The sequence below is a fragment of the Stomoxys calcitrans genome, chromosome 1, assembly GCF_963082655.1.
Source record: "Stomoxys calcitrans chromosome 1, idStoCalc2.1, whole genome shotgun sequence".
Taxonomy (NCBI): domain Eukaryota; kingdom Metazoa; phylum Arthropoda; class Insecta; order Diptera; family Muscidae; genus Stomoxys; species Stomoxys calcitrans.
In genome coordinates this window covers 147,412,474-147,434,813 of record NC_081552.1, presented here as the reverse complement: position 1 = coordinate 147,434,813, position 22,340 = coordinate 147,412,474, and the positions used below count along the sequence as shown (strand labels likewise).

The following is a 22,340-nucleotide window of genomic DNA, read 5'->3' as shown; positions in this document are numbered from 1 at the left end:
CCAAGATCGGTTTATATGGGAGCTATATCAAAACATGGACTGATTTAAACCATACTTGGCACAGTTGTTGGGTATCATAACAAAATACTTTGTGCAAAAATTTATTCACATCCGATAAGAAATGTGCCCTCTAGAGGCTCAAGAAGGCAAGACCCAAGATCGGTTTATATGGCAGCTATATAAGGTTATGGACCGATTTGAGCCATACTTGGCACAGTTGTTGGATATCGTAACAGAACACGTCGTGCATAACTTCATTTCAATCGGATAAGAATTGCGGACTCTAGAGGCTCAAGAATTCAAGAGCCGAGATCGGTTTATATGGCAGCTATATCAGGTTATAAACCGATTTGAACATTACTCGGCACAGTTGTTGGATGTCGTAACAAAACACGTCGTGCAAAATTTCATTCCAATCGGATAAGAATTGCGCACTCTAGAGGCTCAAGAAGTCAAGACCCAAGATCGGTTTATATGGCAGCTATATCAAAACATGGACCGATATGGCCCATTTACAATACCAACCGACCTACACTAATAAGAAGTATTTGTGCAAAATTTCAAGCGACTAGATTTACTCCTTCGGAAGTTAGCGTGCTTTCGACAGACAGACGGACGGACGGACAGACGGACGGACATGGCTAGATCGACATAAAATGTCGCGACGATCAAGAATATATATACTTTATGGGGTCTCAGACGAATATTTCGAGTAGTTACAAACAGAATGACGAAATTAGTATACCCCCCATCTTATGGTGGAGGGTATAAAAAGAAGTCGGCAATATACATACATATATATATGACGGCTATATCTAAATCTCAAGCGATTTGCACCAAAATCGGTACACATAGTATAGGGTATATTTGAAATTTCAGCGAATTCGGGTAATAAATGCGTCACTTACCGACTAAATACCCTATACACGGAGATCATTCTATATGGCAGCAATATCTATATATGGTTCGATTTTGTCCGGTTAAGAACATAAATTGTTTATGGAAGATATACGTGTCTAGGCCAAGTTTCAGCCCTCTAACAAAAAGTTTAAAGGCTGTAGCGTGTTAACAATTAACGGACTGACAGACACATAGGGCCAATATTAAAAGGGACCTAAAAACATTTAGACTGAGAACTCAAAACCATTTTAGAGTTTTGCTCTACTCATTCATTCCCATTTGGAATTATCAATTCCCCAGAACATGACCCTGAAATCATTCCACAGTGTAATGAACAATTGTATTGGATTTTATTTTTAGGAAAAATCGCATCGTTGTGCCAGCACTTACCACATAATTTAATGTAAATCCATTATAACTAGAAAGATGACAAATAATACTCTTCATTGTTTACACATGCGTCGTTGTATCTGCATTTGGGTTCGTTTCGCGCCTAGGCACCTAAAATTTAAACAAAAAAATTGGGAATAAGACAAACAATTAACAAAATATCAATAATTAATTTTACGATACAATGAGGGTATATATTTAAATGCAAATGTGTAGACCGCATCCAAGCCAATATCCCATGAAATGATCGATTGATGCCTCACATAAAGATTGATTAATAGTGTCGATCTGTAAAAATCAATCAATCGCCATTCGCCGTGAAAAAGCCCGATATCGGACAATTCACAAAATAAGGTGTTAATTTACTCAATGCAATAAAAAAACCCACCAAAGTGAGGTGTCATTTCGTATGGGAAACATAAACAAAAACTTAAAAATCACAAAACTACTTCGGTTATTTGGAGTTTATTGTCTGCGCCAGTGAAAGTGGGCAGGTGGGCAGATTGGAGTGACTTAATATGGTTTTGCCGTATTCAATTTAAGAAAAGTTAAGGGTACATTGTGCGGATGGGTGCAATTTGTAAGCAAGACATGTTTTATAAACTGCGAAAAATACGGACAACAAATAAGAAGTCTCTCGAACTAGATACATCTTAATCGGATTCATTTGTAAATTACTACACGACGATGCCACTCTGATAAATGTGTCAACAATTTTGTGTGCTTTCTTTAGCAGTTTTGTGAAATGTATCAAAAATGGAATTTCCAGTTAAGAGCAACCAATACGAATGGATGGGAATCAAAGTTGCGGTAGTAATTTTTATACCCTCCACCATAAGATGGGGGGTATACTAATTTCGTCATTCTGATTGTAACTACTCGAAATATTCGTCTGAGACCCCATAAAGTATATATAATCTTGATCGTCGTGAAATTTTATGTCGATCTAGCCATGTCCGTCCGTCTGTCCGTCCGTCCGTCCATCCGTCCGTCCGTCCATCCGTCCGTCCGTCCATCCGTCCGTCCGTCTGTCTGTCGAAAGCACGCTAACTTCCGAAGGAGTAAAGCTAGCCGCTTGAAATTTTGCACAAATACTTCTTATTAGTGTAGGTCGGTTGGTATTGTAAATGGGCCATATCGGTCCATGTTTTGATATAGCTGCCATATAAACCGATCTTGGGTCTTGACTTCTTGAGCCTCTAGAGTGCGCAATTCTTATCCGATTGGAATGAAATTTTGCACGACGTGTTTTGTTATGATACCCAACAACTGTGCCAAGTATGGTTCAAATTGGTCCATAACCTTATATAGCTGTCATATAAACCGATCTTGGGTCTTGACTTCTTGAGCCTGTAGAGGGCGCAATTCTTATCCAATTTGAATGAATTTTGGCACGTAGTATTTTATAATGATATCCAACAACTGTGCCAAATATGGTTCAAATCGGTTCATAACCTAATATAGCTGCCATATAAACCGATCTGGGATCTTGACTTCTTGAGCCTCTAGAGGTCGCAATTATTGTCCGATTTGCCTGAAATTTTGTACGACGGATTCCCTCATGACCATTAACATACGTGTTTATTATGGTCTGAATCGGTCTATAGCCCGATACAGCTCCCATATAAATCGATCTCTCTATTTTACTTCTTGAGCCCACAAAGGGCGCAATTCTTATTCAAATTGGCTGACATTTTACACAGGTCTCCAACATAATATAATTTAATTGTGGTCCAAACCGGACCATATCTTGATATCGCTCTAATAGCAGAGCAAATCTTTTCTTATATCCTTTTTATACCCTCCACCATAAGATGGGGGTATACTAATTTCGTCATTCTATTTGTAACTACTCGAAATATTCGTCTGAGACCCCATAAAGTATATATATTATTGATCGTCGCAACATTTTATGTCGATCTAGCCATGTCCGTCCGTCTGTCCGTCCGTCTGTCTGTCGAAAGCACGCTAACTTCCGAAGGAGTAAAGCTAGCCGCTTAAAATTTTGCACAAATACTTCTTATTAGTGTAGGTCGGTTGGTATTGTAAATGGGCCATATCGGTCCATGTTTTGATATAGCTGCCATATAAACCGATCTTGGGTCTTGACTTCTTGAGCCTCTAGAGTGCGCAATTCTTATCCGATTGGGATGAAATTTTGCACGACGTGTTTTGTTGTGATATCCAACAACTGTGCCAAGTATAGTTCAAATCGGTTCATAACCTGATATAGCTGCCATATAAACAGATCTTGGGTCTTGACTTCTTGAGCCTCTAGAGTGCGCAACTCTTATCCGATTGAAATGAAATTGTGCACGACGTGTTTTGTTATTATATCCAACAACTGTGCCAAGTATGGTTCAATTCAGTTCATAACCTGATATAGCTGCCATATAAACAGATCTTGGGTCTTGACTTCTTGAGCCTCTAGAGGGCGCAATTCTTATCCGATTGGAATGAAATTTCGCACGACGTGTTTTGTTATGATACCCAACAACTGTGCCAAGTATGGTTTAAATCAGTCCATAACCTGATATAGCTGCCATATAAACCGATCTTGGGTCTTGACTTCTTGAGCCTCTAGAGGGCACAATTCTTATCCGATTTGAATGAATTTTTGCACGACGTGTTTTATTTTTACTTTCAACAACTGTGTCAAATAAGGTTCAAATCGGTTCATAACCTGATATAGCTGCCATATAAACCGATCTGGGATCTTGACTTCTTGACCCCTAGAGGTCGCAATTATTATTCGATATGCCTGAAATTTGTACGACGTATCCTCTCATGACCATCAACAAACGTGTTTATTATGGTCTGAATCGGTCTATAGCCCGATACAGATCCCATATAAATCGTTCTCTCTATTTTACTTCGTGAGCCCCAATGGGCGCAATTCTTATACGAATTGGCGGAAATTTTACGCAGGTCTCCAACATATAATTTAATTGTGGTCCGAACCGGACCATATCTTGATATCGTTTTAATAGCAGAGCAACTCTTTTCTTATATCCTTTTTTGCCTAAGAAAAGATTCCGGGAAAAGAACTCGACAAATGCGATCCATGGTGGAGGGTATATAAGATTTGGTCCGGCCGAACTTAGCACGCTTTTACTTGTTTTGTTTCACATGTTGATTACAGCAAAGAAAGGTGTCCTGAACGTTTCATAGGTGGTTCCAGTGTTTTTGACAGTGTTGGACTTCCGAAAGCCCAGGTAGTAGCATATTTATAAAATTATGCATTTTTGTCATATCTAAGTATGTAATTCCAGAAATTTGCCCACTTCCGTCAAGAATGTACCAAATATAATAACAAGCCTTCTTTACCAGTTTGGTAGTATTTTTCCAAAATAAAAGAAAATAAAGTTGTATGTAAATGTATGCATTTCAATAAAAAAAATCCAGTCGACAATCGGTGTATAACAAAATATAGCTATATTCCAATTTTGAGACTTTTAGCTCAATCCGTAAAGAAAGTGTTATTTTGTAAGTTTTAGTACTTAAATGAAAATACAACATACCAACGCACGGCCCTTGAAGCCATCACACCTAATATGGTTGAAAAGTCTTCTAACCAAGGACGAAACGCGTCCCATAGTGGTTAGTGTGTGTTGCTACCTTTGGCTTTCCTTTTCCATCATCTTCGATCATTCAGCTCGTCTCGAAAGAGAAATAAACAAAACTTGAAAATGCACGAACTTTAAAAAAAATGTAGCCGCCAAATTTATGCTGTCAAGGTGTTCCTGTATCAAATTTCAGGGCTGTAGCTCAGTCTGTGAAAAGAGTAAAATGATGTACGGTTTGAAGTCCAAATGTACGAATTTCAAAAAAATCTTCTAATAAGCCGGTATACACCGAAAGGTGTAACTGTCAGGGAGTACGACTTTATTTTAGTAACTAAATGAGAGAATTTCGAAAAAAAATTCTAGTCACCCAGTATATTAACTTACTTTAACTTACTCCGAGGGAAGCTCAGTTTCTAAAGGAAGCACCCTTTTGTACAATTTAATACCTTAATGTAATTATAAAAATTACCTTAATGTAATTATAATTATCAAAAATATATTTTATCAAAATATATGTATCATAATTTTAAGAGCTTTAGCTCAATCCGTAAAGAGAGTACTATATTGCTACTTTTTAATACTTAAATGTAAGAATTTCAAACTCTTATATATAATTTTGAAACTGCATTATGATTTATAATATATTTGTCTTGTTGTGCAGAAATTAATAAATAAACAAATACATCAATATATATAATCAACGTGTACTGCATTCCACATTTTGGGATGATTGCTCAATCCATAAATTAAGTACGCAGTTTGTACATTTTAGTACCTAAATGCACGAATTTCAAAAAAATCTTCTAGTTTAGCTCAATCCGTAAAGGAAGTTCCATTTTGTATATTTTAGCATAAAAGTGTACACATTTCAAAAAAATCTTTTAGCCGCCCAATATATGTTGTCAATGTGTACTTGTATCCATAATTTTAGAGCTCTAGCTCAATCTGCAAAGTAAGTACCAATTATGACAATTGCAGCACTTAAATACGTTTTCTTCATCTTCTGGTTCGCTAACAGCATTTCGTAATTGGTACTGCTTATCGAATTTTTGTCACTACTACGATCATTTTTACCAAATTATTTAATTTTACCTGTCTTCTTTCACTGTAACAGTAAATTTCGTACTATTTCGTACTTTTTGGTACCAAAATGAACCATTTGTGAAAAAATCATTTAGTTACACAAAATATCATTTCTAGTTGTACCTACGTGCCAAATTTTAGAGCTCTAGCTCAATCCGTAAGGAAAGTACGAAATGGAAAGTAACAAATGCTGTATTAAACGTACGTTTTCTCCCGTTTCCAGTACCTTTTTTCATATTCCATCTACCTCCTTTATTTCATAACAGCAATCATTCAACCGTTCGCCCTGAACAAAGTTTACCAATTCGTACCAGTTTGGTACTTTTTAGTACCCAAATGCATGGGTTTAAGTGGCAGTCTGCCATCAGACTCACTTACACGTTTTCGTCTTTTGTGATACCACAATAACCACGTTGAACCATCCAGATTGCTTTAAAATGCGCAAAAACTTTCGAATGTCCACATCCGCTAAATCAGACGAGTTATCAAAGAAATGATGATTATCTAAGAAAGAACCTTCTGAATGCTAGTGCGGAACACACACACAGTGAATATTTTAAAGTCTCCTCTTCCTCAACGTCCTAACTGCTGGTGCAAAAGTCGTTACTTGCAATTTCAAGTCCATCAGCATGTTTTCTGATCAAACAAATACCACTGATTACTGACACCACAATAACTGAGGCAGCTGTTCTAGCCAGCAACAGCAAAACGGTAGACGTCTTCAAGTCTAGGTTGGGCTACATATTTTTTAAGTGTTCATAATCCCCACTTTCTGACCATCTACCATTCATTGCCCTTCGGGAATGATCCTGAAGAATTAGCTTACATGTCGCTAGAGGCATACCCCCAGATTCCAGTTCCCCTAGAATGTGTAAGGTAGTTTCTGATCTCACAAGCTCGACTGCTCTTCAACTCCTTGGGATATCATTGTGACCCGACAAAAAGAACAGGTGAATTGCAGCCATACCGCTGAGAGATCTGCAACAGTCGAGGACGGTTTTTGAATTCAGAAATAAATTCCCCAGAGATTTAATGGCTGCCTGGCTGTCGTTATGATATAATGTCTTAGCCATTCCACCACTTCTTTATTTGCAAGAATCTTCGCTTGATACACACTACCGTGGTCGGGTAACTTTCTCGATATGGCCAATCTTAATTCTTCAGAGTACTCCAGAGCACACCAGGTCGTCTAGTTTAGAACCATCCATAAAGAAGTCTATGCAACTTCTACAACCAGGGATATCGTAGATCCAATCGATTCCATCAATACTGGTACAGTACTTTTCTTATCAAAAGCACCTCAGGCAATGTAGGTAGATAGACATCAGTTTCCTGTCCTGTAAAACACCCAGTTACTTTCAGTAAATGGAACATTCTCTCCTCCCAAGGAGACAGGTGCAACTGTAGGTAACTTGTATTTATATCCTGCTGAGAAAAACTTCTTCTGTCTTAGACAATTTACGCCTAGACCACTTCGATAGCCTACTTCGCCGTCGTACTTAGAGTTTTCTGAAGTATGTTTCTTATAGACGTCACAACAGCGCACGCTGTTTTTTCCCGCATTTTTCTGTACGTGTTCGTCTTTTTTCGTCATGGGAGAGGCACATCCCGGAGTGCCTTCTCCGCACGCTTCTGGTCCGTGCCGGGATTGAAAAGAACCCCGGACCCTGGTTCTGTTCCGTTTGCCAGAACCGCCTTCATCATCGGTCAGTGTCGGTGAGGTGTAACCGGTGCTTGGAGTGGGTACATTTCCGTTCTTGCTCTGGCCTAACTTCGCTACGGGAGTATAGTCATACTGGCTACGTCGCTAGGTGCTGTGCGAACATAGCCAGCATTGGGTCACAAGGGTCGCCGTCGTCGCCTTCGGCGTCCTCGTCGTCGGACTATGTGACCCCCCCGACCTCTCCCGTACGGCAATTTATGCAACGACAGCACCCTAGCCCTACTATTGCCAGGCCAGTGCCGGGAAGTGTATCGTTCTTGCAGTTAAACTGCAATGGACTGCGAGGCAAGATTGATGAGATTGTAGATTTTATGAGTCGGAAGAGCATATCGGTCGCAGCGATCCAGGAGACAAAGCTGACCAACACCTGCAGCTTGCACAGTTGTCACGGCTACAATGTTCTACGTAAGGATCGCTCAAGGAATGGAGGTGGGGGATTGGCCTTCGTTATACACCATTCCGTGCAGTATAGACCTATCTCGCCTGCGCTTGACGCTAGTGACCCATACATTGAATGTATGGGGGTAGCAGTCAGGTCTGGTACTGCCGAGATAGAGATATACAACGTGTATATATCGCCGGTTGGCAGCTGTGTCCCGATTAATGGCCAGGCCTACAGCCCCGACATAAGTGGGTTGCTATCTGGCCATAGTCGTCTGGTTCTGGGGGATTTTAATGCACATCACTCGTCATGGCATTCTCCCCTAGGTAACGACCAGCGTGGCATAGCTTTGGCAGAGCAGATAGATAGCTCCATCATCAACGCAGCAGCCGCTCGCTTTATACCAGCCGGTCGAATACCGCAAGTGCGACCCAATTTCCCGGCGCAAGCAGTGGTACTCGCAGACGAGCGTGATGGGATTCGTGCTATGGACCCCGCTAACCCCAGAATCAGCGAGCTGAATCTGGAAATAAACAGGGTAGTCAACGAACATAAGCGGAATTTGTGGCTGGAACACTTGGAGCAATGTAACTTAGGCACCGGTGCAGGCAAACTGTGGGCCACTGTTAAGTCTCTCTCGAACCCCGGAAGACGGGACGACAGGACCTCAGTCACTTTTGGCGAGATAACCGTGACTGATCCGAAGAGATGCGCCAGGTTGTTCAACCGTCAATTTATTGTGCATCCCGAGAGAGACAGGGCAAGGTGGAGAGCCATTCGCCGTATTCGTGGTCTCCGAGCCGATGAACAGCCATCACAATTTACCGTGGGCGAAGTTACGAATGTCATCCGTGGCACCAAATCTTCCAAGGCGTTGGGCCCCGACGGAATCTCTACATTGATATTGAAGAATCTGGATTTACCTGGAGTTGAGTACCTTACCACTGTCCTTAACCTGTCATTGAACACTCTTATAGTTCCCGGGGCAGAGTAATCCCACTACTGAAGCCTGGAAAAGACCCGAGTTTGGGGGAGTCGTACAGAACGATCTCCCTTCTCTCACCAGTGGCTAAGACGCTTGAGGCATTACTCCTCCCGAGGCTCGTAGGAGAATTTCCATTCGCCGAGCATCCACATGGATTTCGGAGACTGCACAGCACAACAACAGCTTTGCATGCCATCACCACACACATTTGTCGTGGCTTCAATCAACCCAGGCCATGTGAAAGGACGGTCCTCGTGGCACTGGACCTATCGAAGGCATTCGACACGGTCAGCCATGCCAAATTATTTGAGGACATCGCCAACACGTCCCTTCAGCCAGGCCTGAAACGTTGGGTCGCGAATTATCTGTGTGGCCGCCAGTTATTTGTGGAATTTAGGGATAAGAAGTCAAAACACCGTAGAGTGAAACAGGGAGTTTCCCAAGGTGGGGTGATATCTTCGGCTGTGTTTAACCTCTACCTATCCTCCATCCCACCTCCTCCAGACGGCATAGAGATCGTATCATACGCGGACGATTGTACGATCATGGCATCAGGCCCCCCACCCATTGATGACATCTGCGATAGGTTGAACGTCTACCTCAACGAGCTTGCCTCATATTTCGCTGCAAGAAATCTGAAGATATCCGCCACCAAATCTTCAGACACACTGTTCACTACAAATACGCGTGAGGTGAATTCTGAGCTGACTGTGATGGTCCATGGAGAAATGATTCCGACCATCAAGTGTCCCAAAATACTTGGCGTCACATTTGACAGCTCCTACACTTTCTCCCCACATGCCACAGCAATCTGCAATAAAGTCAAAAGTAGAAACAAGGTCCTCAAGTCACTCGCTGGCAACATTTGGGTGCAGACAAAGAAACCTTGTTGACCACGTACAAAGCAATTTGCCGGTCCATGGTAAGTTATGCAGCGCCAGTGTGGTCACGTCAACTTTGTGACACGCAGTGGAATAATATTCAGATCTGTCAGAATGCCGCCCTCCGAACTGCGACGGGCTGTCTCCTTAGTTCTCATGTGGACCACCTCCATCAGGAGACAAAGATCCTACCAGTGCGTAGACATAACTACATGCTGTCTAAGCAATACCTTTTGGGCTGTTATCGCAGAAACCATCCAAATCATCATTTTGTTGATAGATACCCACCGCCCAGAAGCCTTAAGGTAGATCTACACGATCTAGAGCGTGAGGTCCAGCGCTACAAGAGAGAACCTCTAGATCAAGCGGCATATCAAGCGGGTCTGAACAATATTCATGCAGACATGGTAGCAGACGCGTTAATTGGCTACCGGGTGAATGTAGTCCTTGGAGAACGACCGCCACCCATTGCACCCGAAGAAATCGACCTCCCCCGGCAAACCAGCGTGGTTCTGGCTCAATTACGTTCCGGCAGATGCAGCCGCCTCAATTCCCACAGAGCTAGGCTTGATGCCGACGTGCAAGATGTATGTCCCGATTGTAACCAGGGACCGCACGATACACGTCACCTGTTTAACTGCCCGGCCAGACCCACTCGACTCAGACCCAGATCCCTGTGGACGCACCCCATCTTAGTCGCGGAGTTCCTGGGTCTTGACACTCAACAGAATCAAGCAGACGAAAGATAGTACACAATAAACTGCTACAACAACAACAATAAGATATTGTTAATGGCAATATTCCAAAGTAGAGGAGACAGTACTCCTCCATGAGGTGTTCGTCTATTGATCCATGAGATAGAGCCAGGAGACATTAGTATCCAAACCTTTTGATAGTTTACGCAATCAGAGAAGTCCGAAAACGGGATGGAAATATTGAGACATTTCGACCCATGGTGAAATCTGTATGATTCGGCATTGAATCAAAGATTTGTGGGGCCACTTTTTAGCTATATCTAAAAATAAACTGATCTGAATCATATACGATACGGATGTCGAAAAGCCTAATATAAGTCATTGTCAAATTTCAGAAAAATCGAAGAATAAATGTGACAAATTTCAGTGAAATCGGATTATAAATGTGCCTTTTATGTGGCCCAAGACTTTATATCGAGATATCGGTCTATATGGCAACTATATCCAAATCTGGACTGTTTTGAGCCAAGTTGCAGAAAAATGTCGAAGAGCCTAACACAACTCACTGTCCCAATTTTCGACGAAATCATACAATAAATGCGCCTTTTATGGGCCAAAAACCTTAAATCGAGAGATCAGTCTATATGGCAGCTATATCCAAATCTGGACCGATCTAAGCCAAATTAAAGAAAAATGTCGAAAGGCCTAACACAACTCACAGTAATATATTTTGGCGACATCGGACAATAAATGAGCCTTTTATTTGCCCAAAATCTTAAATCTAGAGATCGGTCTATATGGCAGCTATATTCAAATCTGGACCAATCTGGGCCAAATTGAAGAAGGATGTCGAAGGGTTAAACTTAACTCACTGTCCCAAATTTCAGCGACATCGAACAATAAATGCGCCAATTATGGGACCAAAAACTTTAAATCGAGAGATCGGTCTATATGGCAGCTATATACAAATTTGTACCGATCTGTGCCATATTGCAGAGGTATGTCGAAGGGCTTAACACAGCTGACTATCCCAATTTTCGGCGAAATCGGACAATAAATGCATAAATGCGCCTTTTATGGGCTCAAGACCTTGAATCGAGAAATCGGTCTATATGGCAGCTATATCCTAATCTGGACCGATCTGTGCCAAATTCAAGAAGGCTGTTGAAAGCCCTAAGACAACTCATTGTCCCAAATGTTGGCAAAATCTGATAATAAATGTGGCTTTTATGGGCCTCAGACCTTAAATCGGCAGATCGGTCTGTATGGCAGCTACATCCAAATCTGGACCGATCTGGGCCATACTGAAGAAGGATGTTGAAGGGCCTAACACAATTTACTGTCTCAACTTTCAAAAAAAATTGGACAATAAATGTGGCTTTTATGGGCCTAAGACCCTAAATCGGCGAATCGGTCTATATGGGGGCTATATATATAGTCCGATGTAGCCCATCTTCGAACTTCGAACCTGCTTATGAACAAAAAAAGAATCTGTGTAAAATTTCAGCTCAATATCTCTATTTTTAAAAACTGTAGCGTGATTTCAACAGACAGACGGACGGACATGGCTAGATCGTCTTAGATTTTAACGCACATCAAAAATATATATGCTTTATAGGGTCGGAAGTGGATATTTCGATGTGATGCAAACGGAATGACAAAATTAATATACCCCCATCCTTCGGTGGTGGGTATAAAAATATAAACTATTATCTGCGTATACATGTAGATTCTTTCTTAGATCCACCAAAAAAAAAAAATCCCATCCACTTTTCATCATCTTTTCACAATTTCCCCTACATGGATTATGCAACTACACAGAAAAAAATGTGTCCTAAATAAAAGATTTTTCCCTGAAGGACAAGTAAATGCTCCTAATTTTTACGATTTTATGCGTGGTTTTAAAAATTAGGTCTTAAACATAAAGATTAATTGACCTTAAAAATATTATGTTTAATCGAAATTCCATTCCAGGATATTTCATCTTTAAAATCGCGCCCTAGACATAAGATGCATATATTTAAGCTTAATTTGAGATGCGATTGCAGTATAGTTACTTTAAGATAAAAAAGTGAAGTAACTTTGCATAAAAGTGAAGGCTTCTAGGAGCTTAGTACGTTCAAAATGTAGGACGCACCGAGACGCGCATAACAATAAAGTGTGATTTGTGTGACACAATACATCTGTCATGACACTATGCTGCTAATGATGCCCCAAAATACATTGATTGACGTTCAATCGTCGAATGCGGTGATTAAAAAAAAAAATAAATTGGTAATATTCGGAATACATTGAGAAAGGTATGGAAGCTTAGCAACGAAACATTTCGGAAATAAAGTAAAATTAAATAAATAGTTGAAAATATACCATATCAAAACGTGAAAATTTTTTAAATATATCTTTTGCGATAGTTTTATTCAATTTAAATTTATTCAAGCATTAAAAATGTCCTAAAACTCCCTAACTACAAAAAAGGTATTATTTAAAGTTTTAGGACGCCTTTTCCATTTTTTTTTTGAAACGTGGCGCAATAAAATACATTTGAATTATATTCTTTGGGGATTCTTTCATTTCCCTCCAATGTCCATTTTACGCCATAGAAGATCATGTAAAAACATTATTAGGATTTTTTTATTTCGATCAAATGGTTTCTATCGCATAATAAACCAAAATTGGTATTTGCAGGTACTGTTTATGACGCCGGTGGCTATGTTCTCATTAATACTGGCGACATTCGTGAGATCAGTCATATTAAGCTTCTGTACATTTTGGATTCGCTCAGCAACGCACTATTCGGACTCAGCTACAAACACGAGGTCGCTTATCATTGAGTTAGAAACAGGAATTGGACAGCATTCGCTGAAATAAGAGAAATCTCTGGTTCTCTAATTAGATGTTTATAAGAACATATCAATGAGTTCTACCCTACACAAGTTTAAGCTCATTCTTATTGCCGAGTACGAACGTCTGGCCGCAGACCGACAGAACTCAGTACAGACGTTTTCGTGGCTGATTATATAAGGTTAATACCTCATAAGTGTCGCCAGTAGTTTAAGAGGATAACAACAGATGAAAATTGTTTGTGATGTTCATCGGTTGTTATACCATAACAAAATTTGAAATTTTTTTATATATACTTTTTGCGATAGTTTTATTCCACTCAAATTTATTCAAGCATTAAAAATGTCCTAAAACTTCCTAACTATAACAAGTAAAAGCGTGCTAAGTTCGGCCGGGCCGAATCTTATATACCCTCCACCATGGATCGCATTTGTCGAGTTCTCTTACCGGCATCTCTTCTTAGGCAAAAAAGGATATAAGAAAAGATTTGCTCTGCTATTAGAGCGATATCAAGATATGGTCCTGTTTGGACCACAATTAAATTATATGTTGGAGACCTGTGTAGAATGTCAGCCAATTCGAATAAGAATTGCGCCCTTTGTGGGTTCATGAAGTCAAATAGAGAGATCGATTTATATGGGAGCTGTATCGGCCTATAGACCGATTCAGACCATAATAAACACGTATGTTAATGGTCATGAGAGAATCCGTCGTACAAAATTTCAGGCAAATCGGATAATAATTGCGACCTCTAAAAGCTCAAGAAGTCAAGATCCCAGATCGGTTTACATGGCAGCTATATCAGGTTATGAACCGACTTGTACTTTATTTGACATAGTTGTTGAAAGTAACAATAAAAAACGTCTTGCGAAATTTCAGCCAAATCGGATAGGAATTGCGCCCTCTAGAAGCTCAAGAAGTCAAGTCCCCAGATCTGTTTATATGACAGCTATATCAGTTTATGAACCGATTTGAACCATATTTGGCACAGTTGTTGGATATCATAACAAAATACTACGTGCCAAAATTCATTCAAATCGGATAAGAATTGCGCACTCTAGAGGCTCAAGAAATCAAGACCCCAGATCGGTTTATATGGCAGCTATTTCAGGTTATGAACCGATTTGAACCATACTTGGCACAGTTGTTGGATATAACAACAAAACACGTCGTGCAAAATTTCATTCCAATCGGATAAGAATTGCGCACTCTAGAGGCTCAAGAAGTCAAGACCCAAGATCTGTTTATATGGCAGCTATATCAGGTTATGAACCGATTTGAACTATACTTGGCACAGTTGTTGGATATCATAACAAAACACGTCGTGCAAAATTTCATCCCAATCGGATAAGAATTGCGCACTCTAGAGGCTCAAGAAGTCAAGACCCAAGATCGGTTTATATGGCAGCTATATCAAAACATGGACCGATATGGCCCATTTACAATACCAACCGACCTACACTAATAAAAAGTATTTATAAAAAATTTCAAGAGGCTAGCTTTACTCCTTCGGAAGTTAGCGTGCTTTCGACAGACAGACGGACGGACGGACGGACGGACAGACGGACTGACATGGCTAGATCGACGTAAAATTTCACGACGATCAAGAATATATATACTTTATGGGGTCTCAGACGAATATTTCGAGTAGTTACAAACAGAATGACGAAATTAGTATACCCCCATCTTATGGTGGAGGGTATAAAAAAGGCGGACATGCTAACACCTGAGCTATGGTGGCCCCAATATGTAAAAAGTAATATTTAATAAATAAAAGAAATAAAAAATAACTAAACAAATATAAATGTATATAATATATAGATACTAGCTGACCCGGGCCCGCTTCGCTGCGCCTTCTTTTACTTTACAGGAACAAAAGTTTCCCTGGAATATTTATTTTCGCCAATTAAAGATCTTTTAGTGAAATACCATGCTAACTTGACTAACAGTTTAGCAATAAAAGTGCCTTTATCTGAAACCCATATGATCTTTATTGGTCTACGAATTTAAGTTTGGATGTAAGGTGTACTCCATTCCTAAAATACTTTATTTCAGCCCGATATTCTCATGATGTATAATATAGGGGTGTTTTCGGGGGTGAGGTGGTCCCCTAGACACTTGGCCCTGAAAAAATATCAGCATCGTTCTCTTCTCTCAAATACCATTTATTTAAACCCCATGTTGCCATTGGCTTAAGAGGAGTTTACAGGATGAGGCGTCCCCCAACAAATGGCCCCAAAATAGGTTATCAAATTCATTTTCTCATCTCAAATACATTTCATTTGAGCCACATATTGACATGGTCGAAAAATTTTTTCCCTTTGGGCGTGTTTTGGAAAAGGGGTGATGCCCTAAATACATGGTCCTACATTTGGATATCAAATTCGTATTCTACTCCCAAATACCTTTATTTGAGTCCCATATTGCGATGATCACTAAAAAACTGCTGGTTGTAGGTTATTTTGACCCCCAGAAAATTGTTCCCGAAAATGGGTTTCAATTCTTGCTCCCCATGCACCCCAAACATGACCGGCTTGGGGGGTGTTTTGGGGGATGGGCGGCCACTCAGTGAGTTGGCCTTGAAAATATATATAGGATTCGTGTTTCACTTTAAAAACTCTTTTATTTGAGCCTCATATTGCAATAGTCAGAAAATACTTCCTATTTGGGTGGTGTTGTTGGGGTGGGGTGGCCCCATAGACACTTCTTCTGAATATTGATATCTAATTCGTGCTTTACTCTCAAATACCTTCCATTTGAGCACCATATTGCTTTAGTCGTAAATTTGTCCCCTTTGGGAGATGTTTTGTGGTGAGAGACGGCCCCCAAATACCTTTTATTTAAGCCCCATATTCCCATGGTCAGTAAATAAGTCCTGTTTGGGGGGTGTTTTGGGAAAGGGGTGGACCCCCAGAAACGTGGTTCCACATTTGAATATCCGTTTCGTATTCTCCTCGCAAATACCTTTCATTTGAGTCCCATATTGCCATGGTCGGTAAATATGTCCGATTTAGGGGTGTTTTGGGGCTTGGGGTGGTCCCCCTAGCACAATTGGATATCAGATACGTTTTCTTATCCTAAATACCTTTCATTTGAGTCCCATATTGTGGTGGTTGGTCTAAATATATGTTTGGTAGGTTTTAGGGTGGGGCAGCCCTCCTAGGTACCCCATCCGAAATTTGGATACCAAATTTTTATTTTTAGGGTACTATATGAGAGCACACAATATTTTGCTTAAATCGCACCACCCATCTCCGAGATCTGGCGTTTCTGAAAATTAGGGTAAGGTGGAGGGTCCGCCCCCCTTCAGATATCAAAAAATGTAGTACCCTCTTTCACCACGGGATCATTATGCACCATCTGTGAAAATTTAAAGAAAATCGGTTTAGCCGTTTTTCAAACACACAAACACAATTTGATTTTTATATATAAGATAACTTATTCATCGTTACGAAAAGCTCGGAATCAAAAAGAAATCAAGAAATTAAAAAAAGAAAAAATTATATTAATGAAAACTAATTTAAACGACCATTAAAAGTGCTATTAGTTTTTCTGAAAAAATTGTTTTGCAGTTTCTCAAAAATTACTTATTTTTACTTATTATTATTAAATCAAATTACAAATATTTAAAGAAATAATATAGAACATTTTGTCGAAGATAAAACAGTGGAACCTATTGCTCAATACCTATTTGCAATACTGAAATATAATTCTCAAGAATAAAATATTGAGTGGATGAACTACCTATTACAAGAAAAAAATTATGCTGCAACTTCAACAAACTTTATTTCCGTTTTGGCAGCGGATGTGAACACGACGTACGTCAAATGCAAATACGTTATTGAAATAATTTTTAGGCATTTTTTACTTTCAACAACCACTTATATTACACATAAATTATCTATCAATCCCATGGCAGGCGGTTGTACGCACCGGATTGACCCGATGGAATCCTCAACGGCAAGGGCTGCCGCCTCAGTGTACGTGTTCGTCTTTTTTCGTCATGGGAGAGGCACATCCCGGAGTGCCTTCTCCGCACGCTTCTGTTCCGTGCCGGGATTGAAAAGAACCCCGGACCCTGGTTCTGTTCGGTTTGCCAGAACCGCCTTCATCATCGGTCGGTGTCGGTGAGGTGTAACCGGTGCTTGGAGTGGGTACATTTCCGTTCTTGCTCTGGCCTAACTTCGCTACGGGAGTATAGTCATACTGGCTATGTCGCAAGGTGCTGTGCGTCCTCGTCGTCGGACTATGTGCCCCCCTGACCTCTCCCGTACGGCAATTTACGCAACGACAGCACCCTAGCCCTACTATTGCCAGGCCAGTGCCGGGAAGTGTATCGTTCTTGCATTTAAACTGCAACGGACTGCGTGGCAAGATAGATGAGATCGTGGACTTTATGAGTCGGAAGAGCATATCGGTCGCAGCGATCCAGGAGACAAAGCTGACCAACACCTGCAGCTTGCACAGTTGTCACGGTTACAATGTGCTACGTAAGGATCGCTCAAGGAATGGAGGTGGGGGATTGGCCTTCGTTATTCACCATTCCGGGCAGTATAGACCTATCTCGCCTGCGCTTGACGCTAGTGACCCCTACATGGAATGCATGGGGATAGCAGTCAGGTCTGGTACTGCCGAGATAGAGATATACAACGTGTATTTACCGCCGGTCGGTAGCTGTGTCCCGATTAATGGCCAGGCTTACAACCCCGACATAAGTGGGTTGCTATCTGGCTATAGTCGTCTGGTTCTGGGGGATTTAAATGCACATCACACGTCATTGCATTCTCCCCTAGGTAACGAACAGCGTGGCATAGCTTTGGCAGAGCAGATTGATAGCTCCACGTATTGCACGGTGAATGAGGATGCCTCCACTAGGATTACGAGGAGGTGCAGCAGCTCGCCAGACATCTCAATTGCATCCCCTGATCTCCTGAGTGACGTATCCTGGCAAGCCGTCATCTCTTTGGGGTCAGACCACCTCCCCATAATTCTCACCATCGACCGACCACCCGACATCATAACCTCTGAGCGCCGGACGTTTATCAATTATAAGAAGGCCGATTGGACTGGCTTCAGAGAGTATACCAATCGCCGCTTCAGTAAACTGCCACTCCCCTCTGATGTGCTTGTGGCCGAGAGGAAATTCCGAGACATCATTCACGCAGCAGCCGCTCGCTTTATACCAGCCGGTCGAATACCCCCAGTGCGACCCAATTTCCCGGCGCAAGCAGTGGTACACGCAGACGAACGTGATGGGATTCGTGCTATGGGCCCCGCTAACCCCAGAATCAGCGAGCTGAATCTGGAAATAAACAGGGTAGTCAACGAACATAAGCGGAATTTGTGGCTGGAACACTTGGAGCAATGTAACTTAGGCACCGGTGTAGGCAAACTGTGGTCTACTGTTAATTCTCTCTCGAACCCCAGTAGACGGGACGACAAGACCTTAGTCACTTTTGGTGAAATAACCGTGACTGATCCGAAGAAATGCGCCAGGTTGTTCAACCGTCAATTTATTGTGCATCCCGAGAGAGACAGGGCAAGGTGGAGAGCCATTCGCCGTATTCGTGGTCTCCGAGCCGATGAACAGCCATCACAATTTACCGTGGGCGAAGTTACGAATGTCATCCGTGGCGCCAATTCATCTAAGGCGTTGGGCCCCGACGGAATCTCTACATTGATGTTGAAGAATCTGGATTCACCTAGAGTTGAGTACCTTACCACTGTCCTCAACCAGTCATTGAACACTCTTATAGTTCCTGATGTCTGGAAAATGCGCAGAGTGATCCCACTACTGAAGCCTGGAAAAGACCCGAGTTTGGGGGAGTCGTACAGAACGATCTCCCTTCTCTCACCAGTGGCAAAGACGCTTGAGGCATTGCTTCTCCCGAGCCTCGTAGGAGAATTTCCATTCGCCGAGCACCAACATGGATTTCGGAGACTGCACAGCACAACAACAGCTTTGCATGCCATCACCACACACATTTGCCGTGGCTTCAATCAGCCCAGGCCATGTGATAGGACGGTCCTCGTGGCACTGGACCTATCGAAGGCATTCGACACGGTCAGCCATGCCAAATTATTTGAGGACATCGCTAACACGTCCCTCCAGCCAGGCCTGAAACGATGGGTCGCGAACTATCTGTGTGGTCGCCAGTTATTTGTGGAATTCAGGGATAAGAAGTCAAAACACCGTAGAGTGAAACAGGGAGTTCCCCAAGGTGGGGTGATATCTCCGGCACTGTTTAACTTTTATCTATCCTCCATGCCACCCCCTCCAGACGGCATAGAGATCGTATCATATGCGGACGATCGTGCGATCATGGCATCAGGCCCTCCACCCATTGATGACATCTGCGATAGGTTGAACGTCTACCTCAACGAGCTTGCCTCATATTTCGCTGCAAGAAATCTGAAGATATCCGCCACCAAATCTTCAGCCACATTGTTCACTACAAATACGCGTGAGGTGAATACTGAGCTGTCTGTGATGGTCGATGGAGATATGATTCCGACCATCAAGTGTCCCAAAATACTTGGCGTCACATTTGACAGCTCTTATACATTCTCCTCACATGCCAAAGCAATCTGCAATAAAGTCAAAAGTAGAAACAAGGTCCTCAAGTCACTTGCTGGCAGCACTTGGGGTGCAAAGAAACCTTGTTGACCACGTACAAAGCAATTGGCCGGTCTGTGGTAAGTTATGCAGCACCAGTGTGGTCTCGTCAACTTTATGAAACGCAGTGGAATAATATTCAGATCTGTCGGAATGCCGCCCTCCGAACTGCGATGGGTTATCTCCTCAGTTCTCATGTGGACCACCTCCATCAGGACACAAAGATCCTACCAGTGCGAAGACATAACTACAATACATGCTGTCCAAGCAATACCTTTTGGGCTGTTATCGCAGAAACCATCCAAATCATCATCTTGTGGATAGATATCCACCGCCGAGAAGCCTTAAGGTTACAAGAGAGAACCTCTAGATCAAGCGGCATATCAAGCGGGTCTAAACAACATTCATGCAGACACGGTAGCAGATGCGGTAATTGGCTACCGGGTGAATGTAGTCCTTGGAGAACGGCCGCCACCCATTGCACCCGAAGAAATCGATCTCCCCCGGCAGACCAGAGTGGTTCTGGCCCAATTACGTTCCGGCAGATGCAGTTGCCTCAATTCCCACAGAGCTAGGATTGATGCCGACGTGCAAGATGTATGTCCCGATTGTAACCAGGGACCGCACGATACACGTCACCTGTTTAACTGCCCGGCCAGACCCACTCGACTCAGACCCAGATCCCTGTGGACGCACCCTATCTTAGTCGCAGAGTTCCTGGGTCTTGACACTTAACAGAATCAAGCAGACGAAAGATAGAACACAATAAACTGCTACAACAAGAACAACATAAATTATCTATTTATAGTTTAAAAATTTAAAAAGTAGATACAATTCTCTAAAAGGAATCCATTACCATTTGGGTTAGTACAAATCAACACTTCTTTCTGACAGTCAACTGTGATTTCAAGTAAGCAAGTTTACGCAAATGAAATTTTGTTACAGTTTAATTTAGTATATTATCCGTTAGCGTGGAATTAATAACAAAAATTAAATATTTGTATTTCAATTAATTAACCGCGATAAGATCAACTGTACATACGCGATAAGATCAGAAATACATATTTTTCATAATGAGTAAAAATGTATACGCATTAAAACCTACCTATGCCTTATAAACTACAATAGTGGTTTATATCCAAAAATCCGATTTAAAAAATACCCAAATTACTTCCGAATTAAAAAAAAACCTGCAATGAAAAAGTCCACAAAATAGATGAAACAAAAAAATGTGTTTGTTGTATTTATCGATGCTTAACTGTATTTAAATGTAAATGGATGTAATTGCTATTATTCACAACGCGTTTTATCGGGAAACATAAAACTTTTTTTGGGCTTCAAAATCAAGAAAACGAATTTTGTAAAATACCATTCTATGTAATAATTTAATACTAAACAAGAAGTCAAGATCCCAGATCGGTTTTTATGGCAGCTATATCATGTTATGTACCGATTTGAACCATATCTGGCACAGTTGTTGGAAGTCATAACAAACTACCTCATGCACAGTTTCAGACAAATCGGATAGAACTTGCGCCCTCTAGACGCTCAAGAAGTAAAGACCCCAGATAGGTTTATGTGACAGCTATATCAGGTTATGTACCGATTTCAGCCATAATTGGTATTGTTGTTGGAAATCGTAACAAAACACTTTATGCAAAGTTTCAGCCAAATTGGATAAGAATTGCATCCTCAAGTGGCTCATGAAGTCAAGATCCCAGATTGGTTTATGTGGCGGCAATATCAAAATATGAACCAATATGGCCATTTACAATCCCAACCGACATACACTCATAAGAAGCATTTGTGCAAATTTCAAGCGGATAGCTTTACTCCTTTGAAAGTTAGCGTGCTTTCGATAGACAGACGGACGGACATGCCTAGATCGACTCAAAATGTCATGACCATCAAGAATATATATACTTTATGGGGTCTTAGACAAATATTTCGAGGAGTTACAAACAGAATGACGAAATTAGTATACCCCCATCCTATGGTAAGGCAAATGCAAATTTTTCTCATGAACATTTCACTAAGGAACTGGGTCAAACTTTTCGCATGAGTGCAGTCCGATTCAAGTTTAAGCTCAATGATAAGGGGCATCCTTTTTATAGCCTCTTTGGGGAGAAGTTTTACATGGTATAATACCTCACAAATGTTGCCAGCATTAGGAGGGGATTATTGCGATTATATTTTACAATTTTCGACGTGGATTAACTCAACAACAGTGCACCGATGTACTTAATTGAATTTTAGGCGATAAAGCTCCATCAAGGAC

At 41.3% G+C, this 22,340-nt stretch overlaps 1 protein-coding gene across 4 annotated transcripts in view; it reads right to left on the bottom strand.

The window, feature by feature from the left end:
• Positions 1–22,340, bottom strand: part of LOC106094435 (protein spaetzle 5) — a 216,147-nt gene that overhangs the window by 141,497 nt on the left and 52,310 nt on the right. For 3 of the 4 annotated variants that reach the window (XM_059360803.1, XM_059360805.1, XM_059360804.1), the window contains one exon: positions 1,291–1,401. In XM_059360803.1, the coding sequence (XP_059216786.1) occupies positions 1,291–1,347 (57 nt within the window). In that variant the 5' untranslated portion in view covers positions 1,348–1,401. Of the gene's footprint in view, positions 1–1,290; positions 1,402–22,340 lie in introns of those variants that run through there. The other variant, XM_059360806.1, reaches the window with a different exon arrangement.